This window comes from Rana temporaria, chromosome 3, assembly GCF_905171775.1.
Source record: "Rana temporaria chromosome 3, aRanTem1.1, whole genome shotgun sequence".
NCBI classification, from domain to species: Eukaryota; Metazoa; Chordata; class Amphibia; order Anura; family Ranidae; genus Rana; species Rana temporaria.
In genome coordinates this window covers 152,316,169-152,334,546 of record NC_053491.1, presented here as the reverse complement: position 1 = coordinate 152,334,546, position 18,378 = coordinate 152,316,169, and the positions used below count along the sequence as shown (strand labels likewise).

General features: G+C 40.2%; 1 protein-coding gene across 2 annotated transcripts in view; it reads left to right on the top strand.

Moving 5' to 3' along the window:
* The window catches only part of ALG12 (ALG12 alpha-1,6-mannosyltransferase), a 53,118-nt gene that overhangs the window by 20,920 nt on the left and 13,820 nt on the right, over positions 1 to 18,378 (top strand). For both annotated transcript variants that reach the window (XM_040343656.1, XM_040343657.1), the window contains exons 4-6: positions 10,653 to 10,847; positions 13,605 to 13,708; positions 17,129 to 17,352. In XM_040343656.1, coding sequence (XP_040199590.1) covers positions 10,653 to 10,847; positions 13,605 to 13,708; positions 17,129 to 17,352 — 523 coding nt within the window. The remainder of the gene's footprint in view (positions 1 to 10,652; positions 10,848 to 13,604; positions 13,709 to 17,128; positions 17,353 to 18,378) is intronic.

Below are 18,378 nucleotides of genomic sequence, written 5' to 3'. Positions count from 1 at the left end.
TATATTTATCTGATCCTATAAAGAAGCACGGTGTGTCACTTCCCTCCTTTCAGCTCTCAGATTACACTCAGCTCTGTGTTCTAGCTCTATAGTGTGTGTGATTTCAGATCCCGACCCTGATTTCTCCTGCTAAGAAATATCCTTTCTCCTATCACCTTCCAGGATGGCAAACCTGAGAGATGAGGGCTCCTCCCTACAGGAAACACAATCCATTGACAGCTTGTTATAAGTCCCCACCCTTCCCCTTGATCCCCAGTATTGATTTTGTTTCTCCCGAACACAGCAGCATGTTTGTTTTGTTTAAAGACCAAATGACCGGGTAGGGTCGCATGGTCCCCTGTTGAGACAGGTTTTTGGGAAGCCGGGGAGGGCTGAACTAACTTGTAGGCTTGTCTTTCTCACAGGTCGCCCTCAAGGCTGCACCAGCGCTCTGAATCAAAGATCCCCACAATATTAAAGATGAGGAAATCTGCTTCTTTCAATTTCTACCATGGCTCATGGAAGGCATACTTTTTTTGGTGCAAGATAGGAAACTTTCACCTCCAGAAAATTCTATTATAGTTCTATTATATTCTATTCTAATCTTTTTTGTAGATGGTGGTTCTTGGCACCATTATTGGTCAAGTCCCTGTACTTGCAACCTTGTTACATAGACCTCTGGCTTCCCATTCTTCGATTAAAACACTTATGCAAGGTGTCTTTACATGTGTGTTCCCCCGTGACTCGGTGGAATCTGAATTTAGTCCTCTCGGCACTTCAGAAAATGCCAGGAATATTTCTGTTTCCACTGTCATTCACAGATTGCATTTTTGCTGCCATTACCTCTGTGAGGTAAGTAGGGGTGCAACAGATCAAAAAACTCACGGTTCGGATCGTTCCTCGGATCAGGAGTCACGGATCGGATAATTTTTCGGATCGGCAAAAAAAAAAATTCTCCCCCACTGTAATATCCACATCTCTCCCCCACTGTAATATCCACACCCCCCCCCCACTATAATTTTCCACATCTCCCCCACTGCAGTGGCGTCACTAGGGTTGGTGACACCCCTCCTCCCACCAACTATTGTCCCCCCTCGGTGCAGACATCCGCATCGGTGCAGACACCCCTCCAGGTAGTACGGACAGACCCCCTCCAGGTAGTACGGACAGACCCCCCCCCATGTAGTACAGACAGACCCCCCCCATGTAGTACAGACAGACCCCCCCCCCAGGTAGTACAGACAGACCCCCCCAGGTAGTACAGACAGACCCCCCCAGGTAAGACACCTCCAGTAGTATGACTCCCAGCGGTGTGTCCCACGAGTGCGGGCTCCTCCTCCTCTGTGGGTGTAAACAGAGAGGAGGGCCTGCCGCTGGGTGTACCAAGATGGCCGCGTCTCCGGAGCTAGGCCAAATCCGCGGCCTTTCCTAATGTTATGGCCGCGGCTCCGGAGCTAGGCCGAAGCCGCGGCCTTTCCTAATGTTATGGCCGCGGCTCTGGAGCTGAGCCGAAGCCGCAGCCATAACATTAGGAAAGGCCGCGGCTTCGGCCTAGCTCCAGAGTCGCGGCCATAACATTAGGAAAGGCCGCGGCCATAACATTAGGAAAGGTAGCGGCTTTGGCCTAGCTCCGGACCTGCGGCAATCCGCGGATCACAGTATGTGCCGATCCGAAGGGGTGACCCGTTCGGATCACGGATCAACTGTGATCCGTTGCACCACTAGAGGTGAGTGTATGAACTGGTAGTCTTATCCTGTAAAAAAACTTTCTCTGTACTTACAAAAAGACAATGTGGCTTTGCAGCTCAGAACTTTCTTCCTACCTAAGGTAGATTCAGCCTTTCACTTCAACCAGAACTGTGTTCCATCCCCCACTTAAAGCGTTGCAGTGCCGTATCGCAAATAATGGCCTGGTCATTAAGGGGGCAAATCCTTCTGGGGCTGAAGTGGTTAGGGGGGTTATATATTTTCTCAGACAAAATCTGCATCCTTTTCTTTCCCTTATGATAAACAGTCTGAAACATAAAATTCAGAAACTTGGTAAAGCCTAACTCCATGTTTTCGTAAACTTTAAATAGTTAATTCGGACCAAGTCAGTCCAAATTAACCATTTCCTTCAAAAAGCTTCATTCATATGGGCTTTGACACCTGTTGTGTGCTCAGGTCTTGTTTATTATTGCACCTGCATCCGCCCAAGCTGCATGCAGGCAGCCTATAATGGTTGGGGCAGATGCAGCGGCTGCTCGGACACTGTGCAGAAGTAGGTGCAATGATCCGCGCTTAGGAAGTGTGTGTTCGGATCTGTGCACACACTCCTGCTTGCGTGTCAGGTTTTAACATGCATCTGCATCCACCTCTGTAGGCTGCCTGCACACCACTCTGAGGTTGAAGGGGAATGTGGCACATTAACAGACATGGCCTGCACACAAAATGGTTGTCAACACCTATCTGAATGAGGCCTTACACTGTAGTCTTAGCTCTATACAGTATACAGCGCTGTTTTCCGGCAGTGGGACGGCACTTACCATCCCGTTCTCGGAACAAAATCAAGTCTGGCTGAGTGCTGCCCAGCCATTCACTAGAAGCTTTGTATTTTAGAAATGAACACTATTTGGTCCAAATTAACTATTCAAAGTTATGGGGAGTTAAGCTTTAAACCACGGGTGCTCAACCTGTGGCTCTCCAGCTGTTGCAGAACTTCAAGTCCCATCATGCCTCTGCCTTTCGGAGTCATGCTTGTAACAGTCAGTAGCTTGCAATGCCTCATGGGAATTGTAGTTCTGAAACAGCTGGAGAGCCACAGGTTGAGCACCCATGCTTTAAACGGTGGCATACATCACCAGCTACTTTCAGGTCACCAAAGCCTAAAAGACTTACATTTCTCTTGAGCTTTGGAAGTTGGTTCCTGTAAACAAAGTGTTTTTTTGTAAGAGGCTAAGCTTTTTAACATGTGGATGAAATTATCAGAATTATAGGTACCATACCTAATGGCATATCAAAATTGTGATTTGTTATAGATGATCCTAACAAAAAAAAATAAGATAATTTTATTGATTTCCGTGTCAAATTTATCTTTATTAGGCTTAAAGTAAATTAAACATGAAGTATACATGTGTTACAGTATAGCGATGGCTAGTATGTCGCAAAACTAACATTTGCAATCATCTCCAGATACGTTACAATAAACAATTAATAGCAAGTCACATTTCATTAACAATTTGTAACAGTATCAGCAACTAATACAACAACGTATCAATTATATATTAGCTGTGACATTGACTGATGAGTAAATTATATAAAAAATACTGCCTTATTTAAGATAACAATATCAACTATCTGTAAATAAAGTCTAGAATTCCTAGCCTTCTCAAAGCCAATGGTAAGTCCATAGTTGAACCACCTTATAATAATCAGACCGAAAAAGGGGTAACAAGAAGAAAAAATAAAGAAGGGGAATAGGAAGTTGGGAAAGGGACAGGAAAGAAAGTCTGCAGGGATGGGCCTTTATTCTATACCAAAGTGGAGACTTACAGCTGTTATGGTCATGAAGAAAAGCTACCATGGCAGCAACACATGTTCATTAAAATGATCTGGAAATACATATTGTATCCATGGAGCCCATAGCAATTCAAACCTGGTGAGCGTATCCGTATCTAATGCATCCATTTTAGCATGTGTCATGGCAACATTCATTCTGCTCATCGTTTCAGTTGTTGAGATACGTGATGTCTTCCAGGCTTTCGCTATGGTCTGCTTAGCTGCCGTAAAAAGATGTATCAGTAGTCTAAATTGTGCATGTGTTAAGATGTCGGGCTTCAGATTTAGTAGTGCCATTTTGGGTTCTGGGGGTATGTTCGAGTCAGTTAGTGCGTTCACTATCTTAAAAATTTTTGCCCAAAATTTCTTTATTATCGGACACGTCCACCAAATATGAAAGTATGTACCCTCAGAATTACAATCTCGAAAACAATGACCATCATAATCTAAGGCAAATTTAGCGATTCTGTTCGGTACTAGGTACCATCTAGATATCACCTTGTAGTTCGTTTCCTGCGCTAAAACATTCAAGGAGGCCGACTTAGTATTCCGCCATATTTGGCACCATTCCGAAGTACTTAGTTCCTTACCCAAATCGATCTCCCATTTCAGTGCATAAGGTAATTTTGTATAGGTATCAATGGATAATGACTGTATATATATTGTCGAAATCACCCCTCTGGTATGCGGATTATCTTTACAAATGTATTCGAAGGGGGTTTTTTGACTAGTCTGCGTCATGGATGTTACCTGGGTTTCAACAAAATTTTTAATTTGAAGGTATCTAAATAATTCAGATGAAGGGATATCATATTTTTTACAAATTGCAGGGAATGACATAACACCCGAAGAGTCCAAAAAATTATAAATATAAATACAGTCCTTCCTAACCCATGCCTTAAATGTATTAGGATAGATCCATGCCGGATAGAATGTTGGGTTTTTGTAAAAGGATAACAGCGGGTTATGAGGGGACACCAAGGAATATTTAGATTTATAATTATCCCATATTGCTAGGGAGTGCCTAATAATGGGGTTATCAATTTTCCTACGCAATCTGGGAGGAATCCATAACAAATTCGCTATAGGAATGGGATCACATTCAGTTGCTTCAATAGCCACCCATAGTGGTGTTTCCTTTTTAGCGTGGTACTTAGCCAGGGTGGATATTTGCGCTGCCCTATAATAATTCGTAAAATTTGGTACCCCTAGCCCTCCCCGTGTTCTAGGGAGATACAAGATTTGCATTTTTAATCTGGGTCTAGATGTACCCCATATAAAGGTTGATATTCTTTTTTGTAATGCCCTCAAAAAATAAGCCGGTATCGGACACGGAAGCACTCTGAAATAATATAAAAATTTTGGCAATATCGTCATCTTGATTGCATTAATCTTACCCATCCAGGATAATGGGAGCTGGGACCAAAACCCAATCAATTTCGTTACTTGTTTCAGGAGTGGTGGATAGTTATAAGTGAACAAGTCAGCTACATTTGCTGTAACTTGTGTTCCTAAATAAGGGATACTTTTTTCAGACCAAAGAAACGGTAGACCTACTTTTGCTGCACTTAATTCCGTGGCTGAAAGAGATATATTTAGAGCTACGCATTTCTTAGGGTTAATAGCCAGACCTGAAAACGATGCGAATTTAGTTAGTATTGGGATAAGATTCGGACCAGTGACTTGAGGTGATGAAAGAAATAGAAGTATGTCGTCTGCAAACATGCATAGTTTGTGTTTATATCCCCCTAACTCTATGCCTAATATAGTAGGGTCAGATCTAATTTTTTGTGCAAGTGGCTCTATAAGAAGGGCAAACAATAACGGGGATAGTGGGCAACCTTGACGCGTTCCTCTTCTGACCTCAAACACGTCAGACCTGTACCCCGCATACTTAACATACGCTCTCGGATTATTATATAAAGCCAAAATCCAATTAATATAGTTAGGACCAAAGCCCCATTTCTTTAGCGTAAACTCTAAGTATGTCCAGGACACAGAATCAAACGCCTGTCTGATATCCAAAGAAAGGAAACATGCCGGTATTCTCCTTTTTTTAGCTATGTGCGCTAAAAGACACGCTCTGCGGACATTATCACCTGCTTGTCTTGAGGGCATAAAGCCTACCTGATCACGATTTATGAGATTACCTATAAAACCGTTTAAACGAGTAGCCAAAATTTTACCTAATAATTTAATGTCCACGTTGAGCATAGATATGGGCCTATAATTTATGCAAAGCGTGTCATCTGAATGCGGTTTAGGAATCATGCAGACCGTTGCCAACAAGGATTCAGGTCTAAATGTTTTCTGTTCTAACAAGTTATTGAAAGCCTCAGCTAATCTAGGTGATAATAAGTCAGAAAATGTTTTAAGATAGTTCGCCGAGAACCCATCAGGCCCCGGTCTTTTATTGAGCTTCAGTTCATGAATGGCCAATGCAACCTCATCTGTCTTTATAGGTTCTTCCAATTGTAATTTCTGTATTTGACTTAATTGTGGAAGGTCTACATGAGCAAAGAAAGTGTTTGCTTCCGAAGTATTAAATTCTGTGGATTCCGTGTAAAGGGACTTTAAGTGTGACCTAAATTTTTGTACAATCTTAAGAGGATTACTGGAATACTTTTGATTAGCTATTTTTAATTTTATGGGTTTATAATTTTTATCGAGTTTATTAAGGGCATTGGCTAAATATGCTCCTGGCTTGTTAGCATGTTTATAGAAATTATGTCTTGATCTATTGAGTGTCCTAATTGCTGCGTCAGTTAAGAACAGATCATATTCTACGCGCGCTTTATCTAGTCGCGATCGATTCGCATGAGAGTGGTGAATTTGAAGGGCCTGAAATGCTGCATTATATTCCGCTTCTAGTTTATTCGCCATCAAAATCCTTTCTCTTTTTAAGATTCCTATTTGTCGTTGGAATACTCCTCTGAGAACCGGCTTGTGAGCTTCCCATAGGGTAATCGGAGATATATCTGGGCTAGAATTGATATCGAGATATTCTTTCAGTGCCTGTTTAATCACTGGGCAATGAGCAGGGTGTTTTAGGATTATTTCAGGTAAGTACCATGTAGGATCACGATTCTTCGGGATAGTAGATGCTATTGTAGTAAATACTGCATCATGATCCGACCAAGGGATGGGCACTATACTGGAGCCTAATATTTCTGGAGCCATTCCAATTGTCACAAATATGTGGTCAATTCTACTAAATGATTGATGCGGGTGAGAAAAGTGTGTATAATTTCTTTTAGTGGGATTATGTTCTCTCCAAGTATCTACCAAGTTGTTTTTAGCCAATAAAGCGGAAAGGGAGCCTGTATCCTTACGTTTAGGTGGAACATAGGGAGACTTATCCAGAAATGGAAGAAGGACTTGATTAGAGTCCCCACAAATGATAAGAGTCCCCCTTTTGTGTGCGCTAATCGTTTGAAATAGATGTGATAAAAATGGTACCGGGTTAAGATTTGGGGCATAATAGGAAACTATTGTAACTTCCGTGTCGAGTACCTGTCCCATTAATATGAGGTATCTACCCTGCGGGTCCTTTATTTCAGCTCGTAAAGTGAAAGGAGTAGTACGATGAAATCCAATTAGCGTGCCCCGTTTTTTAACTGAGGCTGAGGCAGTATAAACCTGAGGGTATGAGGGATTAAAATATTTAGGAGTTGTGCTTGTAGTGAAGTGGGTCTCTTGCAAACAAACTATATGTGCTTTTTTAGCCTGGAACGATCTAAATGCCTTAGTTCTTTTTTGTGGTACATTGAAGCCCTGCACATTCAATGATAGTACGTTTAATGGTGCCATGACAGCTTTACCTCGTTGCTCACCTTACCATTGCAAACCAAAGTACAACTGACCGACCCAATCCCTGCAGACTTAGGGATGAAAAAAGGAAAGAAGACAGTAGGGTAGTTAACCTTGAAAGGGGAAGAAAACACAAAAAAAGTTAAAAAATATATATCCAACATCAGATCAATAATGTCCATCTTGTTTACCCGTGACAGGGCGAAACTGCCCCTGTCAGGGGGAAAGGGGATCCCATCAATTCCCCGCAAAGTAATGCGTGGAACCGAGAGGATCATTAAGGAGCACAAGTGGTTTCCGTGAGGTGGAAGACCGTCGGGTGTATGTACAAGTGTTCACCTACAAAGAATGTTAATACCTAGTTTAGCCTTATTGCTATTACAAATGAGACACAACTAAGGACCCTGTATCTAAGAAGAGAGTGAAAAAGTGTATACCGGGTCAAAATACCCTTTGCGAAACTTAACTAAGGAAATATACACGTGGGAGATGAAAGAGGAAGTGTAAGAAAGAAAAAAAAGGAAAGAAGTCATCCTGAGTGCCATACACATAAAAAGGTCAAATATATCTGTGTAATATACCCACTCAGGATCTATCATGTTATTCTATAGTACATGTGGGAGCAGAACTTTCAACTCAACCATATAACAGATGATGCAGCTATATAACATATAATTAATCCTAACGGATTCTATATTTCTGGAACTGTCGCTCAATTAGAAGCAAAACGTGCTATTAAAACATGAGAGGGAACAGTATGAACGTGTCTTAAAGGATAAGAAACAGTAGTTGCCCTCAGACGTATGGAGTGTCTTACTACTGGCACATCTGGCTGCTACGCCTCACTCCTCCGCCTGCCCCGCCAATTGGCATGAGGGAGGAAAAGGAGCACAATACAGGAGGAAGTATTATATAGGAATGTTATGTACTAAAAGATTATAATGGAGAAAGAGAAATAAAAAATAAAAATAAAAATCCCAAACAATCATCCAAGCAACAGACTAGAATTGTGGAGCAAAATTAGAGGAAGGTGGAGTGGATCATTTGATCCTCAAAGGATGATAAAAATAAAAATAAAGATTCAATTAGAGCAAAAGAGAAAAAGTAGAATCGACTAAAAAGAGACAATTAATAAAAAGTTAAATAAAAATGAAAAGATGAAAAAATGAAAAAATGAAAAAAACCCAATAAAACTAAAAATTGGCTTATTGTATATTCTGTTCGTCTTCTCTTCATCACACTAAGCAGTCTTATGAGCATAAGAGAAATTAAGCATAAAGGTAAAGTCATCCAGAGAGTGTTCAATCCATAGTATCTTCCTGATCTTGGGGCTGAGGTACATACCGTCCGCGCTTGTTTGTATGGTGTATGCCATTGTTCTTCTCAAGTGAAGTGGTACCATTGCGGGATGATGCTGATGCTGTGCGTCTGCGTGAGGAGCTGTGTGTATTACTGCTGTCAATGATCTTTAGATCAATTAGGGCTTGATGCAGTTGGTCGGGCGTTCTACACACTATTTTAGTACCCTGAAACGTAAATCTTAATGAAAAGGGGAACCCCCATTGGTATTTGATATTGCGTTGTTGCAGTTCCATTAAAAGTGGTTTCATAGCGCGCCTTTTGGTGATAGTCAGTTGCGATAAGTCAGCAAATACTTGAAAAGTATGACCTTGAAATGAGAGGTTACCTTTTGCCCTTGCTGCTTCCATAACCTGTTCCTTTGACCTGTAATAATGGAATTTTGCTATTATGTCCCTAGGGGGGCCATCCGATTTTTTAGGGGCTAATGCTCTGTGAATCCTATCGAATTCCAGTCTCTGTACATCAAGTCCTGGTACTAATTCCTGACATAACGCCGTGATGGTACCTGAGAGGTCAAGAACTGACTCTGAAAGACCCCTAAACCTTAAATTCGACCTTCTGGCGCGATTTTCAAAATCTTCCAATTTACTATTAAGTTCCATGTTTTCTTCCTTCAACATATCTATTTCTGACTGACAATCCTGTGTGTATACTTCTATTTCATCCATTTTTGCCTCCAGAGTTTCAGTGCGGTTCCCTAGGTCTCTAATTTCTTTAGTCAGGTTTGTGGTAATCTGCTCTGAGGTGCGTTGCAGTGCCTTATTGAGCATTCTCTCAAATTGTTTCAGTATCTCTGAGGGAACAGTGTCATTAATTGTGGGTAATTGCGCTATTGAAGACATATTTTCTTCTTCACTATCAGTGCTCAGTACACTGAAGGATGCTGATGCCTTTTTCCCTTGTGACAAGCGCTGTTTGCTGTTCCCTGCAGCGCTTGTCCCTGAGGTGCCTGAGGTGAATGGCGCCTTTTTCAAAGAGCCCTTAGGCTGCTGTGCTGCGCTGACAGGATTAGTTTTAGCCTTATTTCTCGCTCCCCCGAGTACCATTTTGGTACGAGAGGCTTCTCCTCACCTCCAGGGATTGTATCCTGCAGCTCCCGGTGATGTGCGGTGATTAAAAATTGATGTCACCCGCGATCCATCCACCCCACGGAGCGGAGCTCTAGTGCCGCATTACCGTGCAGCTAGACCCCGCGCATGCGCCTCAATTTTATTGATTTCAATTACAATTGGTTCTCTGGCACACATGTAGAGATTTATTTGTTCAGTAAGAAAGGGATTGACAACATTTTTTTTTGTTACAATTTACTTACAAGATTGAATTTGATCAAAAGCTCACTATAATGCCGCGTACACACCATCACTTTATGTGATGAAAAAAAACGACACTTTCTGTGAAGTAAAAAATGACGTTTTTGAAACTTCAATTTTCAAAGACGAAGTTGCCTACACACCATCGTTTTCTCACAATGATCTTGCAAAGTGAGGTTACGTTCCACCACGTTTTACCATTGAAGCTTGCTTCATAAGTAGCTTCTGGGCATGCGTGGATGAAAAAACGTCTTAGAAAACGACGTTTTTTGCTACACACGGTCAATTTCTGTGAAGTAAAAAGTGCACTTTTGAAAAACGACACATAAAATTGAAGCATGCTTCAATTTTTTTTGGTCGTTTTTTACAAGACATAAAACGACGTTTTCCCCCACACACAGTCAATTAAAGTGACGTTTTTAAAAACGTCATTTTTTTTCATCACATAAAGTGATGGTGTGTACGCAGCATAAGTCTATCAAACAGATGGTCTTTGTGTTGAAATTTTTGTTCAATTCAGTCAGTTTAATCGCATTAAATGATCAACTGAATGATCATATCCATACATGTGTGGCCACCATAAAGCAAATAAAAAACAGTAATGGAGTGCACATCTACTACTTTTCTTGTTGTTTTTGTTTCCTTTACATTTAGTCTTGCTGGCTATCAAATACTGGATGAAGCAGAAGTCTGGTCCATTTATTTGGCTTTCGGCATTAGCCATCATTGTGTTCAGATCTGAACTATGTATATTAATGGGACTTCTGCTGCTAATATCTCTAATGAAGAGAAGCATTTCGATTTCTTCAGCCCTCTCCTATGCAGTCCCAGCTGGAATTGTCTGCTTAAGTGAGTATGCTTATAAATAATATAGTAACTGGGAGACCTTGCCATAACAAAAAAAATGGCAATATCCCCTGTAGTAACAAGTAAAGCATTTTCTCATATACACAAGAAAGAAAAGAGAATATGGGAAACTGAGGATAGTTAGAAAAAGATACCTTCCAAAAAAGCCTTCATATCAGCCATAAAATTATAACAACCTTACCAGTGTATCACTCCAAGGAGACTTAGCAACACAATGTTAGTGGATGTAACCATTGCAATTAAGTCTGCCAGATCAGTTCAACTGGATAAGGATGCCACCAACATGTATAGTCCACTAAGGCAAAAGATTCGATGGCAAGATGATACGTACACATGCAGTGTTTTGTTTTGCACAATATTTTGTTGGCCAAGCAGCAATCTCCCTTTTGGCAATATTATCATCTTTCCAGTTAGCGAGCACATGTTTTTTCCCTTATTGGACTATACATGTTGGTGGCTTCCATATTCAGTTGAACTTAATGGTTACATCTACTAACATTTTGTTTGTAAGTCTTCTTGCTCCTAGTAGTGAATGATCAAGTGGATCCTGAAAGAAGCCCCTTTTCTAGAGCGAAATGCATCGATCCATTGATATATCTACATATGGATTCTATTGTATGAATTTGATATTGTTGATTGTAGCTGTGGATATTTGTTATTATACATGGGGACATTTTTTATAATTTTTTTGATATATACTATATATATATTTTTTTTTTGTTTAATTTTTTGGCACACTAAATGTCCCCAGCTTTTTAAATTCCCTTTTCTAGGGTATATGGGAAAATGCTTTACCTGAGTATGTGTATAGTTTGGCCTAATTTATAAAAAAAATAAGAATAAATACGGAAGAGTTATAAATCAGATTTTATACAATTTAAAGGGTATTTTCACGTTTTCAGCCAAATTAGGATAACATACAGTATATGTTCTATTTATTACATGTTTCCATTTACATAGAATAACTTTAAAAATATCTAAAAATTGCTGCTTACATTTTTACTTGTTTATTTCTGAAAACTCCAAAACTGAAGGTTTCCCCTTCTATGTAATGTTAAAGCGGAGGTCCACCTAAAAAATTTTTTTAAAGCCAGCAGCTACAAATACTGCAGCTGCTGACTTTAAAAAAATGGACAATTACCTGTCCAGCGCGCCCGCGATGTCGGCAGCCGAGACCGAGCAATGGCTCGTCTATTGGCTGCCCTGGAGTCTATGCTAGTCTCTCGAAGTCTATGCCCCGAAGTGGGTGCAAATACCTGCCAAATGTGACACCGGAGGGTTCCGAAAAGTGGAAGTTCCATTTTTGGGTGGAACTCCACTTTAAGTAAGGATGGGGAATTATATTTGCCAAAATTAATCCTGTCTGTACTGTACTGGCAGATTTTAATTATCATGATTTGAGAAAGAGCCATGCCCAGAACGCGTTATCAGTATTACAGCCTGCTGACAGCTTTCCATCTGCTCTACAACTGCATCTTTGTTCCATCCCAAGCCTTGCTGTGATGAGTCAGTTCAACATTGCTCTGGGTTGGTGATGTCACATCCAGTGTGCCACCGACTACACCAGCTGCAACCTCCGGCGGTTTGGAGTCCAATATCTGGTCTATTGGGGGCCTCTCCACATCACTGACCCTTACGGGTTCCACCAGTGGTCTGTCACCTCTTCCATTGGGTGGATGCCCATGTGACATCTGGCACCTATACATCTTTTAGTTGCCCCCAGCACTGGTCTTAATATGCCCAAGTCAGCCAGCCGAGGTTTGAGTGAGATTGAAGTTCAATATCAAGCATGATGTTTTAACATTGATTGTCTGTCAGCCATGTTTTAACCCTTTACATTCTTGGAATACTTTGATTTTACAATAAATTTTTTTACACAAACAGTAGCATAGACATTTTTATGACTTCTTTTGAGACATGCCTCAAGTGATTTGGAGCCACCACCCACCAGCACTAGATTAAGAGGAATCCTTTTGTTTGTTCTAAAGGAGGATTATTCCACCCGCCAGGCTTTTTTGCCATGTGTATCCAAGACAATAAATATCCAATAAACTTCACTTCCTGTCCCATAGCCAAGACAGGAAGCGAGAGAAAATCCCTCCAAATTAAGGAAGTCCTTGGTTGTCACCAGAACTAGTGCCCGAATTGGAAGACTTGCCATCTATTACTGTTCTGGGGACAACCCAAAATTTGGGGATTTTCTTTTACTTTTGATGATAATGATAAGCATGACAAATTGAAATGGTGAATCGGGGACACTGATATTGATAAAAATATGAGAGGTGTTCTAATCCCTCTTCACTCTGTCCAAAACTAAAAAAGTGTTGCCTTTAATTATACTGAACTCCAGTCACAGGGCTTACTGTAAAAACATAACTGATATATGTGAACTGTAAAAAAAAAAAATTCATTTCTCTCTGCCACTTTTGTAATTTACATACCCTAGCCATGTTTCATGACCAGGAACACTTTCCTCTTTATTCCATTTTAAGGAGTAGAGTGGTGTTGCCTACCTGCCCAGCCTACTGATTGGACAGTGAAGGACAACAGCACACTCTCACGTCTGTGCTTCCCATGCTTTCAAGCATGTGACCTGTCTGACAGCACTATGCAGTATATTGAAGCTCTGACTGGTTAAGGCTGCTTTCCCTTTTAGTCTTGAGTCAAATTATGTTTTTATTATCCACCTAAAATTCAGCTTTCATTTACAGGTCTTACATTTGTTTTCTGTCACTTTAGGTTTAACTACTGCTATAGATTCCATATTCTGGAAACGTGTTCTTTGGCCAGAGGGAGAAGTTTTGTGGTACAACACATTTTTGAATAAAAGTGCAAATTGGGGAGTATCCTTTTTTTTAAATGTATTGATCAGCTAGCTGAAAGTTCAAATTGGACTAGCATTTTTAATCTAGCGATGCTGTTTTTAAAACCCAAATCCAAAAAAGTTGGGACGCTGTGTAAAATCTACAAACAGATTGCAATGATTTGCAAATCTTATAAACCCATATTTTATTCACAATGGAAAACAGAAGACATATCAAAAGTTTTAACTGATAAAATTTACCATTTTAGGAAAAAACAATAAGATTATTTTGAAATGAATGGCAGAAACACCTCTCAAAAAAGACAGGACAAGGCCACGTTTACCATGATTTAGCATCCCCTCTTTAAATAGCACTCAGTAAACATCTGGGCACTGAGGAGACCAATTGCTGGAGTTTTGGGAGAGGAATGTTGTTCCATTATTGCTAGATATCAGATTCTAACAGTCCTGGGTCATCTTTGTCGTATTTTTAGTTTCAAGATGCACCAAATATTTTCAGTTGGTGAAAGGTCTGGACTGCAGGCAGGCTAGATAAGCCCCCGTCTGATCAATATTCCTATCACACACGTTCCTGGTAGATATGGCTCATAAAAAGATAAGCACCCGGACTATTTGTTGGGATTGGGGTTTTATTTTTTATTTTGGATAGAGTGGTGAAATGTTTTGTGCATTGCTTGAATATTGGTCGGGTTTTTATTTGTGTCTGTGTCCTCACAGGGAAGATTACCCTGACTTCCTGTCCTAATTGGGATGTGGTGGAATATCTGTAGTTTCTTGTTTTCCTCCTCTAAAACCTAGGTGCGTCTTATGGTCAGGTGCATCTTATAGAGTGAAAAATATGGTATTTTATAGCTAAGCAAGGTGGGGCTATCCTCCAGAATATTTAAAGACTCGTGTAGCTTGGCATGTGAATTTCCATCATCCATATATATATATATATATATATATTATGAATATTTCTTAGATCGTGATTTTTAAGGCAATTTGAGAAGGAAAAAAATATATATTGAATTTAAAAAATGTATTACACATTAAACATGATTACATTTTTTAGAAAAATACAAAAAGACATATAATATATCATAATGTTTCACAATTGGTTATCCTGAAGTGGTGTTCCCCCAACTACTTGCAAATATACCATCCATGCACGAGGCAGGTGGTGATGGGTAGTAGGGACATCCGACGCGTTTCAAAATGTAAATTTGAAATATATTCTCTTTAGGGCTTTATACCACTTCTGAAAATACAAGATATAATTGCATTTTAAAATCCATATACATGAATCTTATACAAAAGCAGTTTCAAAAACAAAACAAATTTAATTTAAATATTTTGCTAGATAGCTGGAAAAGGCATTTCCTAAGCAGAAGTAGGGATCATAGATGTCTGTATATATTGCCCTTTACAACATACAGGGACCACTGGACAGTACCCAATAAAGGTACCATCTTCAGCTAAATTCTTACTTTGCATTGTTAAAATGCACATTTGTATTTTGTTTTTTGTTCATTGACGCTTCCGTTTATATCGCATACTGCAATAAAAACATGTGCAGTTTATGCATTTCAGTAATTTTCTGTAACCCCCAAAACACACGAAGCAGACAAATATCATTGAATTTTGTGTATATATATATATATATATATATATATATATATCAGTGGGCCTCATTGATTTGTATAGTATTTTTATGTTTTCTGCGGGTTACCTTGTCATAACTGGCTGTAATGTTACCAAGAACCACTTATTGCATACAGACGATCAACATTTCTGACAAGACCTTTTCTCGTCGGAAAATTTGAGAACCAGCCCTCAAATGTTTGCTGTCGGAAATTTTTGCCGACAGAAAAAGTCAGATGGGGACTACACACGGTCGGAATTTCCGACCAAAGCTAACATCGAACTTTTCTTGTCGGAAATTCTGACCGTTGATTCAAAATCTAAGAACTTGGATGTGAAGCAAATTTTTTTTTAATGTACATCGCACTGCTTCCTGCTGCAGCTGACACTGTTACTAGCATACATGGTAAAAAGGTGCATTTTACTGTGCAGGTTAGTGTGAACCTTAGTGGGAAATGAAAGAAGCAATATAATGGATTGCTATGGGTTAATTCTGCACTTTTTGCTTCATTTTCTTTTGCCCAGTTTTTGTACCTGTGATCCATTATGACCACCAGTGTTAACAAATTGAAAATGAGAAGAGTATGTAAAACATATTCATCAGGCTTTTTATGATTCTCAAGAGAATTGTTTAACCACTTAAGACCCGGACCAAAATGCAGCTAAAGGACCTTGCCCCTTTTTGCGATTCGGCACTGCGTCGCATTAACTGACAATTGCACGGTCGTGCGACGTGGCTCCCAAACAAAATTGGTGTCCTTTTTTTCCCACAAATAGAGTTTTCTTTTGGTGGTATTTGATTACCTCTGCAGTTTTTTATTTTTTGCGCTATAAACAAAAATAGAGCGACAATTTTGAAAAAAATGCAATACTTTTTGCTATAATAAATATCCCCCCCAAAAATATAAAAAACTATTTTTTTCCTCAGTTTAGGCTGATATGTATTCTTCTACCTATTTTTGGTAAAAAAAAACGCAATAAGCGTTTATCGGTTGGTTTGCGCAAAATGTATAGCGTTTACAAAATAGGGGATAGTTTTATTGCATTTTTATTAATTTTTTTTTTTCTACTAATGGCGGCGATCAGCGATTTTTTTCGTGACTGCGACATTATGGCCAACACTTCAGACAATTTTGACACATTTTTGGGACCATTGTCATTTTCACAGCAAAAAATGCATTTAAAATGCATTGTTTATTGTGACAATGACAATTGCAGTTTGGGAGTTAACCACAGGGGGCGCTGATGGGGTTATGTGTGACCTCAAGTGTGTTTACAACTGTAGGGGGGTGTGGCTGTAGGTGTGACATCATCGATTTTGTCCCCCTATAAAAGGGATCACGAGATCGATGACGCCGCCACAGTGAAGAACGGGGAAGCCGTGTTTACACACGGCTCTCCCCGTTCTTCAGCTCCGGGGACCGATCGCGGGACTCCAGCGGTGATCGGGTCCACGAGTCCCACTGTCACGGAGCTTCGGACCGGGTCGCGGGAGCGCGCCCGTGACCACACGTCTGGGCTTAAAGGACAACGTACCTATACGTTGATGTTCCCTTCCATTCTGCCGACGTATATCGGCGTGAAGGGGTCGTTAAGTGGTTAAAGCCTGACTAAGTGATCTAAGCAATCAGGAAGGATTACATTTTTTATAACCTAAGTTAGCCAGTAAAGGGTATCACGTCAAACTTTCTACTATATGACTTTGAAATGCTTAAACAATTCACTTGGTAAAATCAAACAATGTTTATATAATTGTATTGAAATAGTTTTTATTCAGACCTTGCTTAGACAGATTTCCTTATCTGATCTCTTTAAGACTTCACCATTCCTGTGGTATTTTTATTCAGTCATACCACGAACGTTGGCATTAAGCATTTTCTTCCTGCCATTTGGCCTTTTTGACAGGAGAATGCGTCTCCTGATTGCACCAGTTGTGGGTTTCATATTTTTGTACTCTTTCCTTCCCCATAAAGAACTGCGGTTTATCATTTACACATTTCCTGTTTTAAACATTGTGGCAGCTAAAGGATGTGCATTTATGTAAGTACAAAGGAAACTTGCTTAATACATAAAAAGGCTTTACCCTTCATTAGATGCCTAGTTTTAGTCTAAAAAGTGCAGTTAGAAATTAGGTTGTATTTTTATTTGTGTGATCGCTACCTAAATCAAAATCTTATTGGCTTGCAACCTTGATGGTCCCTAAAGAACACAAATGTAATATATTGCAGCTTACCAGTCCTTATATGTCCTGGCTGCATTCATTTTTCAGAAAATACTTGTCCTTACTGCCAAAAATCCAGTTTACTGGTAACTTTGTGTCCTGAACTGATATCTTAGGCTACTTTCACATTGATGCGTTTTTCAGGCATTTTAGCGCTAGAAATGCCGCCTGTAAAATGCCTCTCATGCCTCCCCAGTGTGAAGCCTGAGTGCTTTCACACTGGCCACTGAAATGAATGGGCAGCGCTGACGAAAAGCCTGCAAAGCGTGTTGGTAGCACCACAACATGGACACTTTTAACCCTTTCTTCGACTGTGGGTGAGACTTAAAAGTGCCCCGCTAGCGGCCAGAAAGTGCCGCTAAAATGACAGTAAAGCGCTGCTTAAACTACTAAACATTACAGCTAACGCTGGGCACTTTCAGTGTGAAAGTAGCCTTAGTCATGGAATCTGAGCAAGGAACATATGTTTGTAGTGTTCACTTATTTCTCTCCAAGGCTCTAAGTGTCATTTCTCTCTGGTGCTGCGTTCCTCTGTTATTGGCATGAGTCATGTCTGAGATGTTTTCCCGACACATGAGATAAGTTTGTGTTGGGAGGGAGAGTTCAGAATGGAGCTTGTCTATTCACAACACAGTTCTTGTGTGAAAGGGGGGTTCCTTTCCTCCAATCAGCTCTTACACACTAAATGCAGCCTCTCTGCCCCCTCCTCTGTGCTCCTTTTTATTAACACAATCTGCCCTTTTGAAGGGGTGTTAAGAGGAGAAGACTGCAGATAAACACGTAAAACCTATGCAGGAGGATTTGTTTATTCTCTGTGTATCATCTGAGGCTGTTCCCTTCACTGG